Source organism: Melospiza georgiana, chromosome 1 (genome assembly GCF_028018845.1).
Source record: "Melospiza georgiana isolate bMelGeo1 chromosome 1, bMelGeo1.pri, whole genome shotgun sequence".
NCBI classification, from domain to species: Eukaryota; Metazoa; Chordata; class Aves; order Passeriformes; family Passerellidae; genus Melospiza; species Melospiza georgiana.
This window is the reverse complement of record NC_080430.1, coordinates 112,753,170-112,772,266: the sequence shown is the minus strand read 5'-3', so window position 1 is coordinate 112,772,266 and position 19,097 is coordinate 112,753,170. Positions and strand designations below refer to the sequence as shown.

The window sequence follows — 19,097 nt, the reverse complement described above, 5'->3', positions numbered from 1 at the left end:
CGTCCCCGGTCACGTGGCGGGGGAGCACCGGGGGCGGGGCCGAGGGAACCCCCGGCCCGCGCCCGCCCTTTGCAGCTTTGGCGCCGCCGGGGCCGCGGCTTCTGATTGGGCAGAGCAGGGGTGACGTGGCAGCAGGGCGGGGTTGCCGGGAAGGCGGGGCGCGGGGCGGGCCGGGGGCCCCGGCGGTCCCGGGCGGTGCGGGTGGGGAGCGCTCCTCGGGAGCGGGTCGGCATTTCCCGGGCGGTGCTGGCCCCGCCGCCCTCCTGCCTTCCCTGCCGACCTGCCCCGAGGCCCAGGCGGAGCTGGGGGTGCTGCGGGCGAGGGCGCTGCCGTGAACTGGGCCGTCTGTTCTCTGCCCAGGGCAGAGGCTGATTTTTGAGGGCATGGTGTGGAGAGCGACATCTGAGCTCTGCTCTTCTCTGCGAAGTTTTTCCGCCTGGGTTTCGCCGCTGCATCCTTCATTATAGCCAAGGTCACTCATGCATCCTTCGTGATATCCGCGTTCACTCAGAAGTAAATCTCAAATGAGTGTTTAACACCGCAAGGAAAGAAAGAACAGGGATGGAAACACTGCCTAGATACCCAAGCAAGTAATGTCTAAACACAAGGCACTTGATGCAAAATATTACTGTGACACCATTAAAATCAGATTTTTTAAAACTTCCTGAGCAAAAAGCCGATAAATGTACTGGCAAAAAAAGAGTAATGTCAGCGCCGAGATGTTGACTTGGAATTGGAACTGCTTTGCATGGACGTTCTCTTCCATAAAATGATAAGTTAACAGAACAGCTAACAGAAGGAAAAAAGGCTGATCACCTTTGCAAATGTTTTACTGGTGCAAGTGGAAACACTGGCAGAAAAGGATAAAAGGATGGTTATTTTTATATTGGTTATAAAGGATAGTTATATTTTATATTTTACAGATAGGTTATTTTATATTGCTTAGTGTAGGTTCTTGACAAGGTCACCTTGGCTGTCAGTGCTGCTGTTAAACACAAGCAATAATAAACAATCTTTGCAAAATAAGGTAGCTGTATCTCATATCTCGATTAGAATTTATAAAGTACTTACATTTTGATTGAAAGTGCTGCATGACTGCATTTTTATTGTTGAGCCCTGATTACATATATCCGTCTATAATTCAGTTTGTATTTTTCCCAAAGCACCCCATGGCAAATACCCGTCTGGCATTCCCTTTATAAAACTGCCACTAATTAAAGTGGATTTTGCAAACAGAAGAGCCAGAAACATCATCATCCAAACCCCATACTGCCTTTGATTTTTATATTCAAAACAGAATTAAAAGCACGGGGTTCTCATCTTTCCAAAAACTTGCAGTATTTCTTCTGAAATTACCCGACTGACAAATTAATGCTATTATATATCCTCAAGGTAGGTTTTTTTTTAAAAGTATGTTATTGCACTGCTTAGCTAAATAATCTTATGTTAGAGCTGAACCACAGAAAATGGACAGCAGAAGTCTGGCCTACTTTAGTGAGTGTGTTTTCTCTGTACATAAACTCCTTCCAAGAATTCCAATTCACCCAATCTATAGATTCCTTTTGTTTGTTTTCACCTTCTTCACAAACAAGTACTGAAATGACATGGAAGTAGAGGAAGTGTGTGAGAAAACCACATGAACTAAAACAGAGCTGCAGCTTTAAAAAAAATAATGTCTCCATTTCATTATTAGAAATAATGTGAAGAAAGAACAATAAAAGCCAAGCTTTTTGACAAAAGCTGAAATTTCATAATACCATACGCTATACTGCAGGTCTGTTAAAAATTTCTGTGCATCATATTTTGGAAGTAATAATTAACACAATTGGTTATTTTTTGAAGAACTGGTTTTTCAACTACATCTACAAGCATATCTGTGTTTTCACAGGCTTAAATAATGTTTTGAGTCCATTGTTTTATCTGATATACTGATTGACTGTATTTGCACTTAAGATCAAATCTACTGCTGCTCAGGGAACATTAAGAAATTGTGAACTTTTTGTATTTTTGTTGCATGAAAATTCTATGAAAACAGTACAATTTCTGTTAGCAATAAAAATTTATTTCTGTAGTGAAATCCAGAAAAAAAGAAAATTTATTTGGTGGTGGTGCTGTTGATTGCACCAATGTTCCTTAATCCAACATGTAGAAAGAACTCTTTCAAAGAAACAGAAAGTATTTTACACAGATGAGTTAAAGGTAAGGAAGCTTAAATTACTGAAGTTTGGAACACTTGCTTATATTGATTGAATGTGCCCGTCCTTCATTCTAATATGGGTTTATGGATTCATTTCCTCTTACAGAGCATTAAGTTAGAGCTTTAAAAGCTTTTCAGTGTACAAAGTCTGGTATAGACAATGTCAAATTCAAACACAGAAAAAGGTTTTTGGTTTGAGTCATTCCTTCAGGAAAGTTTTAAAAGTCACAAGCATCCCAGACACCGAACTGAGATGAAGTAGGTGAGGAAAAACTCATCAAATATTGTAGAGTCTGTCTGTCAGGGTCAGATAGGTTTTATGAGTTTGTCAGGCAAGAGGTCATCCAAAGGCCTAGGCTAGACAGATCACAATCTAGATCCAAAATAACATTTTCTTCTGCAGACTGTGTTGCAGTTTGATCATTCCAGGCTTTCTAAGGTTTTTTTTTAGGAAGTAACATGAAACACTTAAATCTTCTTAATCCTCAAGCTACAATGTCAGTTCCACTTTAAATTGAATTGTACTGTTTCACAGTACAGTGCATCACTATGCTGAGGCGAGCTGTGAACTGTGGAAGAAATGGGGAAAAAAAAAAACCCCACAAAACCCCTCAGGGGATGCCAGATTGCAGTGGATCAAAGAGTCAGTTTCTAACATTCACACAAATTAAAAATTAATAGCTGATCATTTAAGAATCAAAAGCAAAAAAAAAAAAGGTTTTAAATGAATCAGCACACCCAGGAAGCATCTCTTTAGCAGCCCTTGCCCCTGGGTCTGAAAGATGTGAGGGGCTCCAGGCCCTGGAGTGTCCTGGCTGCTCCCTGAGCCTAAGCCAGCTCATCCCAGCTCCAAGTTCTCCCCTGGCATCTTGCAGTGGCTGACATTTTTCTCATCTCCTGCTATTTCTCTGTGTCAGTGCTATAAAAGGAGTATGAGTACATAACTTTCTGGCAAACAGTAACATTTGGGAAACATATTTGCCTACTTTTTATGAGGCGCCTCTGTAGTTTAATGGGATTAGTGCAAATAAAATAATATTTTCCAATCTGAAACTGTACATCTGTCATAAAAGTACTCTCTTTTGGCTCTGGTTGGTGAGAAAAAAATGCAGGCCCATATTCAGAGCTGGAGAAAATTGACATATTTTAAACTTCAATCATTAGACCAGTTTACTGCCATGAAAATTTTTCCTCTTAATTTAATTCAACAAGATTTTAAAATTACTGAGGGGCCAATAACACTGAACTTTATAAATTTTAGTAACTCCAGATATTGAATTTCCTCTTTTAGGTCTAGTATTAATACTACTTTGGCCTAATCATGACTGTGGTGTACCCTTGTATTGAAGATTTTACAAACACTATTGCTGAAAAATGCCTTGCCCAAGGGAAAATAGTATGTTAAAGAGTGGGTAGGGTAATACATTAGTTCCTTCTTCTACTGCTTTGGCAGCTGGTCATTTTGGGTTTGGTCTCTACATGATTCCTTTCTGCTTTTTTTCACTTCTTGAAGTAGGCAGGAATGTGCTATTAGATACCTTCTAGATAAAGGCTATTGCATAGCACACAGCTTTACGGTGGGGAATAAACAAGACACAATAAATTATTAAAAATCAAAGCTGCCATACTAGGCAGTCTTCCCTATCCAAGAAGCTCCATCATTATTAATTTATTATTATAACTTAGAGAGAGAGAATAATGAAACCCAAGGTTTTATTGGGTTATTTATTTATTATATACTTTATATATGTGTGTGTGTGCGCGCACACACGTGTGTATAATGTATTTATTATTTATTCTGGGCCATCCTGAGCCCTCATCTATTTGCCTACCATTCTGGTATGCATGGAGACAGGATAGTGTAGCAGTAAAGCACATGGCTTGAGCCTGGATTGCACCTGGGCTTGGCTAGTCTGTCTGTGTGGTCTTAAAGGCCAACTATTCATAGGAACCATGATGCCTAAATCAAGGAAATTCCTGAAATCAACAGCTAGCAGATCTGTTGCCCTGGTTGTTAAATTTTTCTAAGCCTGCTGATGTTTGCATTCTTGTAACGAACTTTCTCACACACTTTATGTAAATAACTCATTGTTTTGCATTCTTTTATGGAGGAGGAGAAATTTGATGGACTGTTGGTTTGTCCAGTGTCATTGGAGAGGTGGCACTGTCACCCTCCAATTCACTGTCACTTTTGGAAATCTATAAATGTTGGAGTCAGAAATCAAAAATTCTCTTCTTACCCTTGAGAGAGCTGCGTGTCCACATCATGTTATTTCATGTCCTATAGTGACACAGATCAGTATAATTTCCACAGTATTCTCAAACGCCATGCTACTTGTGTCTCAGCTTGCTCTGTGATATTCCATATTTATTCACCAGTCTGTTTCCTGCTCTATAGTATAACTTAAGCTGCCTCCTTTGATATGCTCATTGGCAGACACGGAACAAGTTTGAGCAATTGCATTTTCACACGTAGGCAGTCTTTGACATTCCCTGTTTAGTGGAATATTTGTGAGGGTTTGAGGGGTTTTTTGTGTTTCACTTATCACCAAAAGAGTTTTGAGAGAATAGGAAATAAAACTTGTATTCTCTCTCTTCTATATCTATGTATCTTCTGTATCTGTATATTTTGACATAAATCTAGAAGCTTGCAAAGAAAAAAATTGTCTTTTTTGCCCACCTTCTACCTTCCAGAAAAGCAAACACCTTTTCTACTACTGTCCATCATACTCCTAATATTTGTTCAGACAAATTTCTGCTTTCATGTTTGAGGCTTCTAATGTTAGAGTTAAGAAGCGAAAGGGATAATTCTAAAAATGCTTTGGCCTGTTTTAGTAATTTGCTTGCACTAAAAAACTTCAGTGAGTACAGTACAGCTCATGAATCTTTTCTTATGTACCCTTGTAAATTAATTCAATAGCATAACACAATTTTAAAATGTGATAATAACAATGAAGGGGATCCCAAATCAAAATTCAGGCTGTGAACACCTATTAAAATTAGAGTTGGCTCATGAACTAAAGTTCATACACTTTAGCTTCCTTAACCGGTATCAAGCTTTTAACTCAGTAACCTGAAGCTAAGTATTAAAGTTCTGGGTTGTTTTCAAGAGCAGAAGTTCAGCTGCTGCTGCTGGAAGCAGAATGCAGGTGTAAGCACATCTCAATTGATTAATGTGTAATTAATAATACAGAACAAAAACCATTGCATACAGTTTGCACTTAACGATCATAACTTCTGCATAATTCCTATCAAACCTGCCCAGTTTGTAAAATAACACTGACTCTCACAATAGATGAGATGCCTCGTGGGGTGCAAGTAATGGATTTTAATTGATTTGCTTTCTGGATAGATTCCATTTGGTCCATAAAATCTCAGACCCTGACGTGTATGATTTCAACTCTCTCTCCCAGTAGCGTACAGCAAAGGTAACACAAGGTGTCACGCCACATGCTGAAATACGCTTGCAGCTGGAACATTACTCCTGATGCTTTCCAGTCTTTTTTGTTTGTTTGTTTGTTTGTTTGGTTGGTTGGTTGGTTTTTGCCTATCCCAGTGCCTCACTTCCCTGGAAATCAGGAGGCACAGAGTGCGCCGCTGACTGATGTGGTGTGGCAGGCTCCAGTGCAGGTGCAATAATAAGAAACAAGACTCAGATTATTGTTGGAATGCAAAGATAAGCCTTAATCCTCAGTGTCACTTGTCTTTGAAAGGCAGCACTTAACACTGTTTGTGTGGTGCTACTTGGCCTGTTTTGCTTTAGTTACTCAGCGTTGTTTTGTATAGCGCCTTCACGGGCGCGTCCTCCCTCCCGTACGCGGTAAATACGGCATCTTTAACAGACCCGTGGCGAGAAAAACACTTCGGAGGTGATTCTGTAAATACGGCATCTTTAACAGACCCGTGGCGAGAAAAACAGTTCGGAGGTGATTCCGCGACGTGCCTTGGTGCCGCGAGGTCATTGCGGGTGTGAGATTCACCCTGTTGGCAGGCGGGCACCGGAGCGTCCTGGGGCCGCGGGGAGCCGCCCGCTCCCACGGGAGCCGCCCCGGAGCCAGCCCCGAGAGCCAGCCCCGAGAGCCAGCCCCGGGAGCCAACCCCGCGGGCAGCCCCGGCGCGGATCCCGGAGCCAGGGGCCGGTCCAGCCGCGGGGCGCGGCCGGGGAGCCGCCCTCCGCCCGCCCCCGGCCCCGCCGCCTCCCCCATCCGTCCTCCCATCGCTGCCGTCCCTCCGTGCCTCGGTGCCGGCGCAGGGCAGGGCGGCGATGTGGCGGTGGCGCTATGTGAGCGGCCCGCAGCTGCACGGCTTCCGACACTACAAGGTACGGGGCAGGCACGGGGCAGCCCCTGGGCCGGGAGGGAGGGCGGGCGGCGCACGGACAGCCCCGGGTGGCATCTCGGCTCCGGAGCGCTCCGCTTCGGGCGGCCGGGTCCCAGCCCCGCTGTGAATGCCGCCCCGGCCGGCCGGGCCATCCCTCCGCCGCCGGAGGGTCCGCAGGGCTCCCCCCGCCTGTGCCCGCAGGGGATGTCCCGCACCCCCACCTGTGCTCGCAGGGGGATGTCCCGCACCCCCGCCTGTGCCCGCAGGGGATGTCCCGCACCCCCGCCTGTGCCCGCAGGGGGATGCCCCGCACCCCCGCCTGTGCCCGCAGGGGATGTCCCGCACCCCCACCTGTGCCCGGCTCCGGTGCAATGCGTGCCCTGGGCGGGAGGTGGGTGTTCGCGGGGCGGCAGGTGTCGGTGGAGGCAGAGCGAACCGGGTTTTGAGTGAGTATCAACGTCTGTAAAAGCTGAGCCCGTTGTAGAGCAGCGTGGTTTTGGAGGCATCCGGTGTTTCTGTAAGAAAGCAGGCAGTGATGCTGCTTGTCTGGCAGTCTGCAAACCTTCGGACACAGGAATGCTCTGGCATTGAGAAATAAATTAGAAAGCCGGCAGAGGGGGGAAGAAAAACTTACTTTAAATAATTTGACCGAAACCTCGTGTTTGCAAATAACCGGCATGCAGAATGCCAGTAAAGGGGTGAATCATTAGATACTTGAATTTACCAGTGTTATGTCATGGACTTAGGAGTTACAGGGGATGCAGTATGGCAATCATCCAAGTTTGTGCCAATTGAGGTGCAGGTCTGAAATGGGCCATGCCACCCTATTCACACACCCTCACCTCTTTCCTCCTGTGAAAAGCAGGAGGGGCATACCAGCTTCTACCGGCACAACACCCAGCCTTTTATTTTATGTTCAGTTTGCCAAAGCAGCCCCTACACCATGCTCCCCATTCTTGCCTTCCTGCTCTTACTGTGTGCCCTCCCAGGCTGGGCTCCAGCCAGGGCATTCAGCTTTTCCTGGTTCCTATCAAACCCTTCTATTCCCTGGGCCAGCAGCTCTGCCTGTTCACCTCAGCAGGAATGGAGGTTGAGGAAGTGTGGCTTCGAGAGTGTTCTCCCGGTTGCTTCCTAGGAACCTGTTATGCACAGAAGCTAATTAAAATGCACCAACCTGTTTGTGCGTCTCCGATGTGAGCGGGATAAAGCACTCTGCCAGCTGCTTCTGGCCACAGGGTGTGAGTTGCACAGGTCTGTGCTTGAATGGTGAAGCATGATCTCCTTGACTGAGATCAGGAGCAAGAAAAGTAAAAAGCAATTTTTAGGACAAATGGATGTTGTTATTTAAGTAACTTCCCTGAATTATTTGAGTTCATAGTAGAAATATGAGACTGCTTGTATTACATTCTTTCTTATCACTTGAATGAAAATAGCTTCAAACAAGTGCAGATGAGGAATAATCAAGACAACATTTTTTAAAAAAAACCTGTAATCATTGTGCCATACTTATGATTTAAATTATTACCAAAAGAGAGAATCACATATCAAATAATTTAATTTGGATATATTGGTTTCTCAAGAGCATTGCAAAGAAGCTATGTAGGGTAATTTTCTTAAGTACAAGAATCAGCCAACGCAGATACTTAAGAAGTATCTGTTCTACTGTGTTCTGAAAAAAACCCTAGTAAGTGCAGGCCTTAGAAAGATGAAATCAAATGGTTTTCTTTTACCTGAGGTGACTTGGGACTGGGATATCTTGGAAATAAATAAATCCAAATGGCATGTGTTTCACACAGAGAAGTACAGCTACATGAGGGTAGTGCTGCTGAGCTGGTCAGGTATCTGCAGCATTTTCCTGGTGCTCCAGGTTGCAGGAGGACCTGGCAGGTGATGGCAGCTTTCCCTATTCCTAAATGCTGCTCACAGTATTTAAAGTACTCCAAAAATACAAAAGGGGTGCAGCAAGGAGACACTAATCATTACCACAATCTCTTGTCCTTCATTCTCCTGTACCTGGGGCTGCCACAACAACAGCTTTGTTCTCACCACCTCCCAGGCCTGACACATGCTCTTCAACCTCCTGTTGCCCTCTGGCTGCCATCTCTTCCCCTTCAGCCTAGGGCCTTACTGCATCCTCATCCTTCAGCTTCCCAGCCCCTTGGAGGAGAATGCTGCTTCCTTTGCTGCCTGTTCAGCAGGTGCTAAACTCTGATCACTGTGCCCAGCACTCATGGGTCACCTCTTCTTACAACCTCCTGGCTGTTTCTGCCCTGTGTTTCCTGGTGAACCCAGGTGTGGGGTAGTGTGGAGGGATACGTGTGTTTGCTCTGTGAAAGAACTAGGTAATCTTTGAAAGGATACGTTCAATATTGAGCTAAAACACTTCTGGATTTGAAGTGTGCATAGAAAACTTTAGATTTAGTGGCATCCATCTCTCTGTTGTACATCACACTGCAGCATTGTACTCACGGTACTCTCAGTGGTTTAACATACTCCACACTTTGCACAATTTATCTGCTGAGTGTAATGCAGCTTAAAAAATAATTTGTGTAATCAACTCCTTTTGTAAAGGTAATTATGGCCTGAAAAAAATGCTGTTCAATTTTCAAAATTTTCACACAGCTGAATTCATTTCTCTGCCATGAATGCTCCAATTGTATGTTTCAGGCACTGTCTGTCTCCCGTTTGCAGTTGGAGGAGGGCCTTGGCAACAAAACCAGCACAGTTCTTTGCTAAGGGAATGGCAGACCTCTAATGAATGCAAAGACTTCAGCACCCTTTAGCATGTTAGGTCCATGGATATTAGGCTTTTGAAGCGAGTTTTCCCCAATTACCAAGCTTTGGCTTACATCATAGTGTGACCTCAGAGCACAAAAATGCATTTCCATAGGATGAACCCAAACCAGACAACAAACACACAAGTACCCCCAGTACATTCAGTCCCTAGTATTATAATGGAACTAGTTTATGTGATACCTTCTGAAATCCTTATAGCACAGGCACTGGCTCCTCAGGACTGGCTATTTCACTTTATTAATCTATTCCCATTCATTCTGCCTGTTAATGGAGTTTTAAAAATTCAGTTTTCCTTTTTCTGCTTAAAAGCACACTGAGAACAGGTGGAGATGTGACAATGAGGGAGTTCAGACACAACCCTGAGTATTACTGCTGTGATATTTCTGCCACCTTCTTGCCTCTGGGGCAGGTGCTGATTTCAGGACAGTTGCATGCTCCGGTGATTTGCTGCAACTGTATCACAGAAGATTCTTATCCTTGGTTTGTGTCCTGTTCTCCAGGACATGGAGCAACAGAGCCAAAAAGCTACAACCAACCTGAATTGTAGGGCTTGGATCATGTTGTTCTTACTTTTATGTTTTATCAGCATTTTGTAGTTCTAGAAGAGCAGCCATGGAATTACACTGCTACCTTTTCTTTCTGCCTGCTTGGGTTTCTGTTGGAAACAAGCTGTTCTGCAACAACCAGGTGATGAGAACAGATAAAAGCAGAATTTGGTTCTTTGTTTTTATCCTTCTCACCAGAATGCGTAAATAAAGAACCAAATTCTGCTTTAAGGCTCAGTGGTGAGCTCACGTTGCCATTGTCTCTTCTCATCACTTCATTCTTAGGATTTCCCTTGCATATTTGCCTTGAATCACCTTTCTTCACAGTACCTGGGCACAGAGGTTCTTCAAGCCAGAAAACTTTGATGCTTTATCCTGTTTGAGAATAAAAGAGATCTAAGAACAAGCTATAGAGGCTTGACTCAAAAAATAGGCCTGGAAAAGATGATTAAAAGATTGGATAAAACAATAAAAATTGACATCTAAGGTTCCACATTTTCATCTTGTTTTGTTCACACTGTTTCTATCCTCTAAATCATTTTTTAGCAGGTAGCTCTATGTGGATAAAGGGTGTGGTGAAGAGGTGAGAGTAAATGAGGTATAAGGAGTATCATTTCAGTGAGGGGTCTGCTACTGTCCCATGTTCTCACAAGTAAAGTAGGTAGAGGTAATTAAGATGAAATAATTGTAAAATTGAAACATTTTAGAGTTTAAAATATTTCTTCAAAGAGAATGGAAACATTTAAAGTTTTCTGTCAAAGTAGGAGGTTCTATCAACCTACACAGCTACCTACACAGCTACCTCTCTGTCTGAACTCCATTGCTGTTCAGTACTTTCATTAAGTATTGTAAAATTTTCACTGTACTTCAGAATTTTGAAGAATAGGTTCATTATTTAAAATATACTTGGAAAAGAGATATAATAGCCAGAAATCAATACGAAAAAATTCAGTAAACAAGGTTTTGCTTAGGGGAAAGAAAATCAACATTTAAAACATAAAATAATAGACAACAGAGTGCAGGAAAGACACCAGGGGATCAGAGTGTTGACAGCATTGTGGCTGTTATAATAAAGGGAAAAAAGATCTTAAGCTGGAAGTGTCATAAATATGTCAAAAGGTTACATTTACTCCTGTAGCTGATGTACTGATCAGGTATCAAGTGGAATAATGTGTCCTGCCTGCTTTGGCCACAGTTTGCAGTCCTCAGAATGACATTATGAATAACAAGAGGCTTAGAAAAGATGAACTGTGTGAGACAGTCTGAGTAAAGTGGGAGTAAGAGCCTAGTAAAGAGTGCCCTTTTGAAGAAAGACAAGATGTGAGTTTTGGCTGCACAAAGCAAAATTTAAGGCATCTGCTATGTCAGTCTTGTGTTAATAAGGCCTGCTGGAACAGGTACTAAAGGGGATTGGGCAATCATTTTATCAGTCTTAAGAAATGGCTTGATTTCTCTGAGGCAAGATCAACAATCCAGTGTTGAGTATTGATGAACAAACAGTTGCTGACCCCTTTTTATGAAAGTTTTGGGCAATGTATTTCCTTTTACTGTGCTGGCATGTTTGTTTCTGCAAGCAATGGGGCCATTACCTCATGGAAACTTGATCTGCATCCTTAATGTATACTGAACGTGATCTTGCATTAGGTGAATGCTCTGGACTAGAAGATCTCTCAAATTACATCCCAGGCCTCATTTTGGAGGGTTAGAGAAACAAGATCAGATGTATGGTGATCATGTTTCAAGGTCTGACTCTTTCTTTTACACTGACTTATACCAGAAGAGCAAAGTGTGTTCAGTATAATCTAGTGAATTAGTGTCTGGAAGTTCAGGATTCACCCAGATACAAGACTGGATTTCTGTCAAGTCTATGCTTTTCCAAGGCTACAAGTGTAACTATAAGATTAGGAAAATCATGGGTTCTGTTCACCTTAATTGAACAATAGTCTTGCTTTCTACTCTGGTAACACAAGGAGTTCACATGATTTTGAAAATTTAGGAGAAGAGACTTTCATTTGCTTCCCTGGAACTACTTAAAAGACAGTTAATGATGGTCATTGCAATAATTCTCATTGCACATAGACAATTTTATGTATATTGAGTACTTTCTTGACATGTTTATTATATAGTGGGTTTTTTTCCACATGGTATTTTTAGGTTTTTTTCACTAATATTTAATTCCAAATATTATCTGAATGCAGTTATCAGCTGTGTCTGCTGTAGTTAGATTTTTCAAACCACCAGAGTTTATTAAACTGTGTCCTTGAATATTTGAGGCAGTGAAAACTAATGTTGTCTGGCTTCAATAAAGCCATGAGTCAACAGCCCACTGTTTGACAAATAAAATCTTGCAGTCTTCTTCGTGTTACTTTGATGGAAAACTGGAGTTGTAATTAAATGTTGTTGAATAGTATGAGGAAAAAACCAAATAACTCATTACTCTTACATTATCTGTCACTGCATTCATGTGTCTCATGTGTCAAAGAGCCATGGGCCAAGTGAATATGTCATTCTGAAAGACAATCTTCATGCATGCATTGCCTCTTTTTCCTCATCCTGTTGTGATTTTAGCTGACAATGCAGCATTTAATGAGTTCTCTAATCATTATCTTCCTTCTACGTAACACATGCTAATGAACCAAGAACTTAATGAAATCACATCACAGAGATGCTGCATTTGATATAACTTGCTGCAGGACTTTTTTCCCAATGATGGGAAATTGTACATGGGTTTGAGTGCAATATTACACTCATTAATTTACAAAGGTTCATTAGATCACTTTTGGGACAAATATGCTCTGTATAAAGAGTTGTATGCCTTGTTGATTCTCATAAAAGTGCAAATACCAACTGCATAGTTTAATTTCATTGCTTTATCAAGAGATGTTAGCATTCTGAGATGCTTTTTTGTATTTTTATGTGTAGAATATGCATGTATACATATGTATTTTTGTTTATTCATCTGTGTTTTAATAGAAGACTAATTGCAAAGATGTAGCTGTAATTTGAATGTGTAATATCTGTATAAATCTAAGGGAACCCTTATTCTAAGGGTTGTTTTATAGAGGTAGGAATCTTTCTGTGAAGTAACCCCTCTCTTGTGCATCAGGATGTTAGATAACACAAGGGTTCAGTGGATGTGCTACAGAACCACTGTTCAGCAGCTCTTATGGAAACTACAGCATGCTTTTAATCTGTCTTCCCTTTTGGGCTTGGAGTGGTTTCCCCACTTTGGGTTCCCCAGGTATTTATGTACACCCTCTGGCAGAGCTCCAGCTGGATGGGTACTTGGTCTGTTGTTAGATCTTTAAAGGGCTGCTGGCACACACGTTTGCGCATGCACAGAAATAGGTGTAGCACAAAATCCTGCTGTTTTTTCCTTTTACCAACTGTGAAAGTCCAGTCTGCACAAAAAGACCCCCATAGAAATTAACTTTCTTGCTATGTTAGAGCCTCCTTGAATAGCAAGTTAAGAATCAGTTGTGCAGTTCCTTGAGAGTGTGCAGGTTTTGGTTTTAGCAGGATTTATATTTTCACCATTCTGGCCCAGCCTCTACCTTTGTCCCTTTACAGCAGCACATGTGCAGCTGTCTTCTATTACCCCTTGCTCAATATCATGTTTCTATGTTCTTATTAATTATTTTGGCTTTGTTGTTAAGTGCTTGAACTTGTCCCATGTAAGCCTTCTCCTTAAGAGAAATTAGGCAGCATTCTTAATATAACTACTATTAGTTGAAAACTGGTTGCTGACTTCCAGTCCCACTGACTGTCCACCTCTCCATGGTCTGGATAAAGCACTTGATTTTGAGCCTATGATGAGAAGGAGGAAACCTGCTGAGGTTCTCTTCTGACCTGAATGATCCTGTGATCCAAACCTAAGGTTCTGTGACCTTGAGGCCATGGCACTGCTCTGCAAGCAAGGGGATGTGCCACTGGCAGGCACGAGTCCCTAAGAGTGGCCTGTCCTGAGCCACAGCTCCACGTGCCCACGACCTCATGGACATGGGTCCGTACATACTTCATTAAGGGAAAGGATGTGGCACAGGACTCAGTGTGTGCCAGGATTCCTGAAAATGAGGAGGTGAATGATAAATACACCTTTGCAACAAAACATCCTCAGGACAGCAATTTGAGTAATAACAACTTCCTGATAACTTCGTAATACCAATCAGAATTGTTGAATTGCACAAACCATGACATTCTAGTATTTACTAGAAAGAATATCAGGTGGAAGGGCAATCTAACTATATTTCCTAGCTGTAGTGTGCACAGGTTAATGGAACTGAAGAGGGCAAAGTGAGAGGGGAGAGAGGAGCTCAGGAGCCCAACTCGGGCAGCCTCTTCCTTCAGAGTGCAGCTGCATCCAGCCCTAGTACTGGCTTATAACTTCTGGACTTAGGTATTGGTGATCTAATAAAAAAAAACCAAAATCAAAAAACAGCAACAAAAAGCCAAAACAAAACCACCAGAACAAAACCCCCTCATATATATATATGTGCATAGGGAAAAATGCAGAATACACCAAATTATTGTATAGGAAATAGAAAACCCAAGCCATTATTTTATTAATAATTAATGAACAGGTGATATAATGTAAAGCCATTCTATTATTAGAAGTAACAGGACTGTGTTTTGGAATACATCAGCACTTAAAGTGTTGAACATATTTGGCATCCACAGTGCTGTGGAGCTCTGTTATTTGTAGCATGCTTCTCTTTCTTCCTTTTGTGAAGCTTTTGTTAAGATCCAAGACTGTGTCCCGTAATAACTACAAACCTGTAAAAACATATATAAAGTAGAATTAAACTCCACATGTTTAACATATTCTAGGAATCAGAAATATTGATGGAAAATTGTTACCAGATGTGCCAGTATTTCAGTATTTACTTTAGTTTTTGTGTGGTTCCTGAAATGTAAAGTTTCACAGAAGCCAAGTTCATATTGCATAAGACATTGCCCAGAAGGGTGATTTCCCACTGAGCTCTCTTCAATATTGCCTGGTCCATACCCTGGATTGGGAGGGTCATCTTCCAGTTTTCAAAACCAGAAAAACCCCTTACCTTGTGCAAAAAAGAGTCCATTGTCATGCCTCCCATCCCTTTGTCTGTCATTTGGAAAACACAGGTGTCGTGAATGTAAATGCCTGAGTGGCACAATAGCTGGGACAAGATGTTTTAAGTACAGGAAAGGAATAGTCTGTTAGTATAAAGAGCAGCTGAAGTTGAAATAACAATATAATGTAGTTATGCAACTACATTTCTTGCAGCTTGCTTTCTCTCCTGACTCTGAAGTGTATGTAGGCATGCTTTATATTTTTCTCTAAATCACAGGCATTCCAAAATTTTATTCTTGTGATGCCTCCACAGTGCAAAGCTGGAAAGGCCTAGGGAGTCCAGTGAAGATCCAGTGTCTGCTCTCATTAATGGTTAGTTCACTCCCTGTTTGGGTTTTGTTTGTTTATTTCTCTAAAGTCTCTCCAAGGCAATAGCTAGGCTTTATGTTTGGAAATAGTCTGTTCTGGAGGTAGTACACATCATTTTTTGGTTTTACCGTCCTTCAGCACTCTTCCAACATGGACATTTGGTTTTTGAACATGCACAGCCGACAGGGCTCACTTTCATGCTCTGAAGGTGCCGTATTGCTGGGTTACAGTGTAGTCTCCAGATTGTTTCAGATACTTTGAACTTAAACATATTGAATGCTAATGATGGGTTGGGTGTGTGGGGCCAGCTGATGAGGCCCAACACCCCTCCAGCAGATGCTGTGCCGTGCTGATGTGACCAGTTTGCAATAATGGGAAGTATTTCTAAGCTGTGTGGATGTGAGCCAGAAAGTACCGTTTGTCTTGTATTTAGCAGAGCAGACCTTGAACACTGTGAGTGCTTTTGCCCCTCTGGGTTGTCTCTGCTCTGTCACTGCAGAACAGTTGTCTTTCTACTGTGTAGCCAAACCTTTACTTTTGCTCATTTTTCTTTCTTCTGTTTTCCTGTTGCTTTTCTTAACTGTTTATCCCTTCACACCCCCCTTAATCTTGTTTCCTTTCCCGTTTAACACAGGTGACCAGCAGAAACTTTGTGCTGTGCTGGATCCCCTGGATGGAAATTAAGATGCAGGCACACAAAGTAAAAGCACATTTCATCTGTGCTGCCCGAGTCACCATGTATGTGTGCACGTGTCTGGTGTCTGTATTCTCATTTCTAGCTCTTTTAGGAGCCATTATCACTCAGAGAGAAAGCAGATGACTTCAAGGAGATATCAGCTATTAAATAAAACCAGAAGAAGCATTTTTAAATTTAGGAGTAAGATGAAGTCAATGCCATTTTTCCTATTCCCTTACTACTGCTGTTCTCTCCCAACTGTTACAACTTCTTTTAAAAATAATTGAGAGAAGCTTTCTGATTATTCCAAGCCCTTCTTCTTTGTATAAGGACAATCAATCCCCTTTCCAGGGCAGAAACTGTTTGCAGGGAAGTGCTTAGTACTTGTATGAGCCTTGCACTTAAAAACCTCCAGCAGGCTTACCCTCTCCACTTTTGTCTTTTAGTATAAGTGCCCTGAAAATGACAGAATTGCACAATAACAAATGGCAGTGCTTTTTTTCCACCAGGTTCAATGGACTCTTGCATTCATGTTCATTGGTCATAATGTGAGCATGTTACTTGGTACTTTGCTTTTCTGAGCAGCCGTGAACATTAAACTCCTGAGGATTTCATGGCCTTGAGGTTAGTAACTTCTTGGGAGCAGAACAAAGCAGGGTATTAAATGGTATAGCAGACTTTATTTGTCAAGTTTTATTTTTTGCCATGACTGAAAACTATTTTTCCATGGGTGTTTCCTTTGGTCTGGCTAAAACAAATTATTGTGGAGGGAAGTGCAAATTTCCATTCTTCTGCACATCTGCTGAATATTCCTTCCCCACCCAGAGGACCAACAGTTCAGCCACAGACACAGGAATTAACAGGAAGAAGTGTGGTGTGTCTTGAAATGTCTTTAGGTGACAAAAGCTGGCTGTAATTCTCCTTTTTCTTTTCTTTTTCCAATAAGGTCTGTTTTGATTTTTGATGCTTCATTTTGGAAACTCTGAGGCAAACAAAAAGCTGACTGTGTCTCTTGTTTGTGTCTGTTATGTAGAGATATGTTGGAAAGCTACCTAATCTCTTACATTTTCCAGTAAAGAAAATAGAAAATTATGTAATATCTATATTGTCTCTTTTATTCTCTTATTTTCTCTATAAGAAAACAATTTCAAAGAAATGAGACTGATTTTTCCTTTTTTTTTTTTTTCTTCTAAGAGCAAGCAGTATTTCTGAACAGCCAGTGAATATTTTGGATAGAAAGCCTCATTTTTACTGTTGTTCTTTAACTAGCATTTTCTGATTTTATGTGTGACTTTGGCTTGAGGGTGAAGGGAGAAAGAGAATGCCAAAGTAGAAGCAAGGGTAAAACTCCCTTATTTTGACCTTTGCACATTCTTATCCAGGTATGGCTGAATTCATTGAATTTGCTGGTCAGCAAATTGTCCCATATTTCACATAGTCTTTGAATACCAGATGGGGTAAGGAAATGAGCAGTAGCCACAGTGAAACTTTGAGCAGACTCCTGATTACTTGAAACCTCAAAAGTGCTTATGGATACTTTGAATTTTCTTCATTTTCAGAGGATTTCTGTAGTTCTCATGTGAATTAAGTAGTAGCTGACTGGTCTGTTGGCATAGGTATTATATGGCTTGGTATTATTGGTAATTTTGGCCTAAACATAAGCAACGCCCATAGAGCATTTTTAGAAAAAATTAAAATCAGTGATGTACACTTCATTGAACTGAAAATTTTATTCCCTTTGGAAATTTAGGCAGTCTGGTCTGACCACTTACTGCTAGGTGATTTTTGGATATTTGTCAGTGTGTATTTACAGGGAATAGCTGTGTTATAATAATTTTATTAGATGCTAGGTTTGTGATCTGTGATTTAAACTTGAACACACAAAATTACTATGTGAATGCTTTGTTTTGTCCAGAAGGTAATTAAGACACATGCTTTGTATTCAGATAGAAAAAGGAAATGTATAGAAGAGTTCCTAAGCATTTCATATGTAGGTACCTGAGTTTAAGACAAGTGCCCAAGTTGCCTTGATAATTAATGACTTGGAACAGGTACTTCCAGAGTGCAGTCTCCTCCAAAGAGTACTTGGCTCACAGAGGTCCATAAATTAACTATATGTATGGAGAGACAATTAACTGTTGGCTGAAGTTACGTGAAAGGAGACTCTTTGTCATCAGCTCTTCTGCAAGTGAGCAGCTTTGTCAAACTGTGGTCTAGCACATCCCACCTTACTCCCATTTTCTGGACACGATATTTGGGCAGTGCTATATATAGAAATATCTGAATCTTTGTGAGTCCTATGCATCATCCTAGCAATTTTAAGCCATATATGCACTTTAAAAGTCCAAGAATTTCTGAAATAATTACGTGTACCACCCCAATGACGGATAACTTCTTCCAGTGTCTACCTGCCAGAGCTCCAAGTACATGGTTTTCAGTGGTATTATCAGTTAGATTGTTCTTCCTAAGATTATTCTGTGTTCTGCAGTCTCAAGGCAGGATACAACTTGGTACTGTCCTCTGAGGAAAAAGGAGACAAGAGCAATTCAGGGTGGCCTTGGATTTCTGAAGTATTTTGTTTACAAAAGGTATAGATATGTACTTCCTGGAATTTATAAAACACATGTGTTTTCAAGTCAGTCCAATAGAGAAATGTTGTTGTGGTAATGAACTGTGCTATTTTAGAGCTCATTTGTACAGTAACATTGCCTTACATGAATTAGCATAGTGCAAATGCAACTGTGTTACTATGACAAAGGCTGTGTATCTCTGCAAGATAATATTCCACCTACAGACACATTCCATGTTCACTATCTATCCTAAATACTAGCAATGAACTGGTGCTCAGACTGTGCATTACTGGTAGTGGAAATAAAGGTGTTAAATCCAAAATACAGTAGAAATGCATAATTTTATAGGGTTGTAAAATTAATAAGAATTTAAAGGTAAAATGTCACTGCAGAGATGTTTGCCATTTCACAAGCCTGAACCTTTGTGTTAATACATAGAGTTGCTAACACGGTAATTGTAAACCAGTCCAGTGCTTTTAAATTAAATAAAACCTGTACAAATCAGAAAAAAATAAATTTACACCAGTCCACTGAGTGCTCTTAGATGCTGAAGGACATATAAAAATAGCCATTG

General features: G+C 41.4%; 1 protein-coding gene across 1 annotated transcript in view; it reads left to right on the top strand.

Annotated features, from left to right (window-relative positions):
• The first annotated feature begins 6,461 nt into the window (after nt 1-6,461).
• The window catches only part of LOC131094433 (ethanolaminephosphotransferase 1-like), a 53,973-nt gene continuing 41,337 nt past the window's right edge, over nt 6,462-19,097 (top strand). The window contains exon 1 of the mRNA XM_058042066.1: nt 6,462-6,518. Coding sequence (XP_057898049.1) covers nt 6,462-6,518 — 57 coding nt within the window. The remainder of the gene's footprint in view (nt 6,519-19,097) is intronic.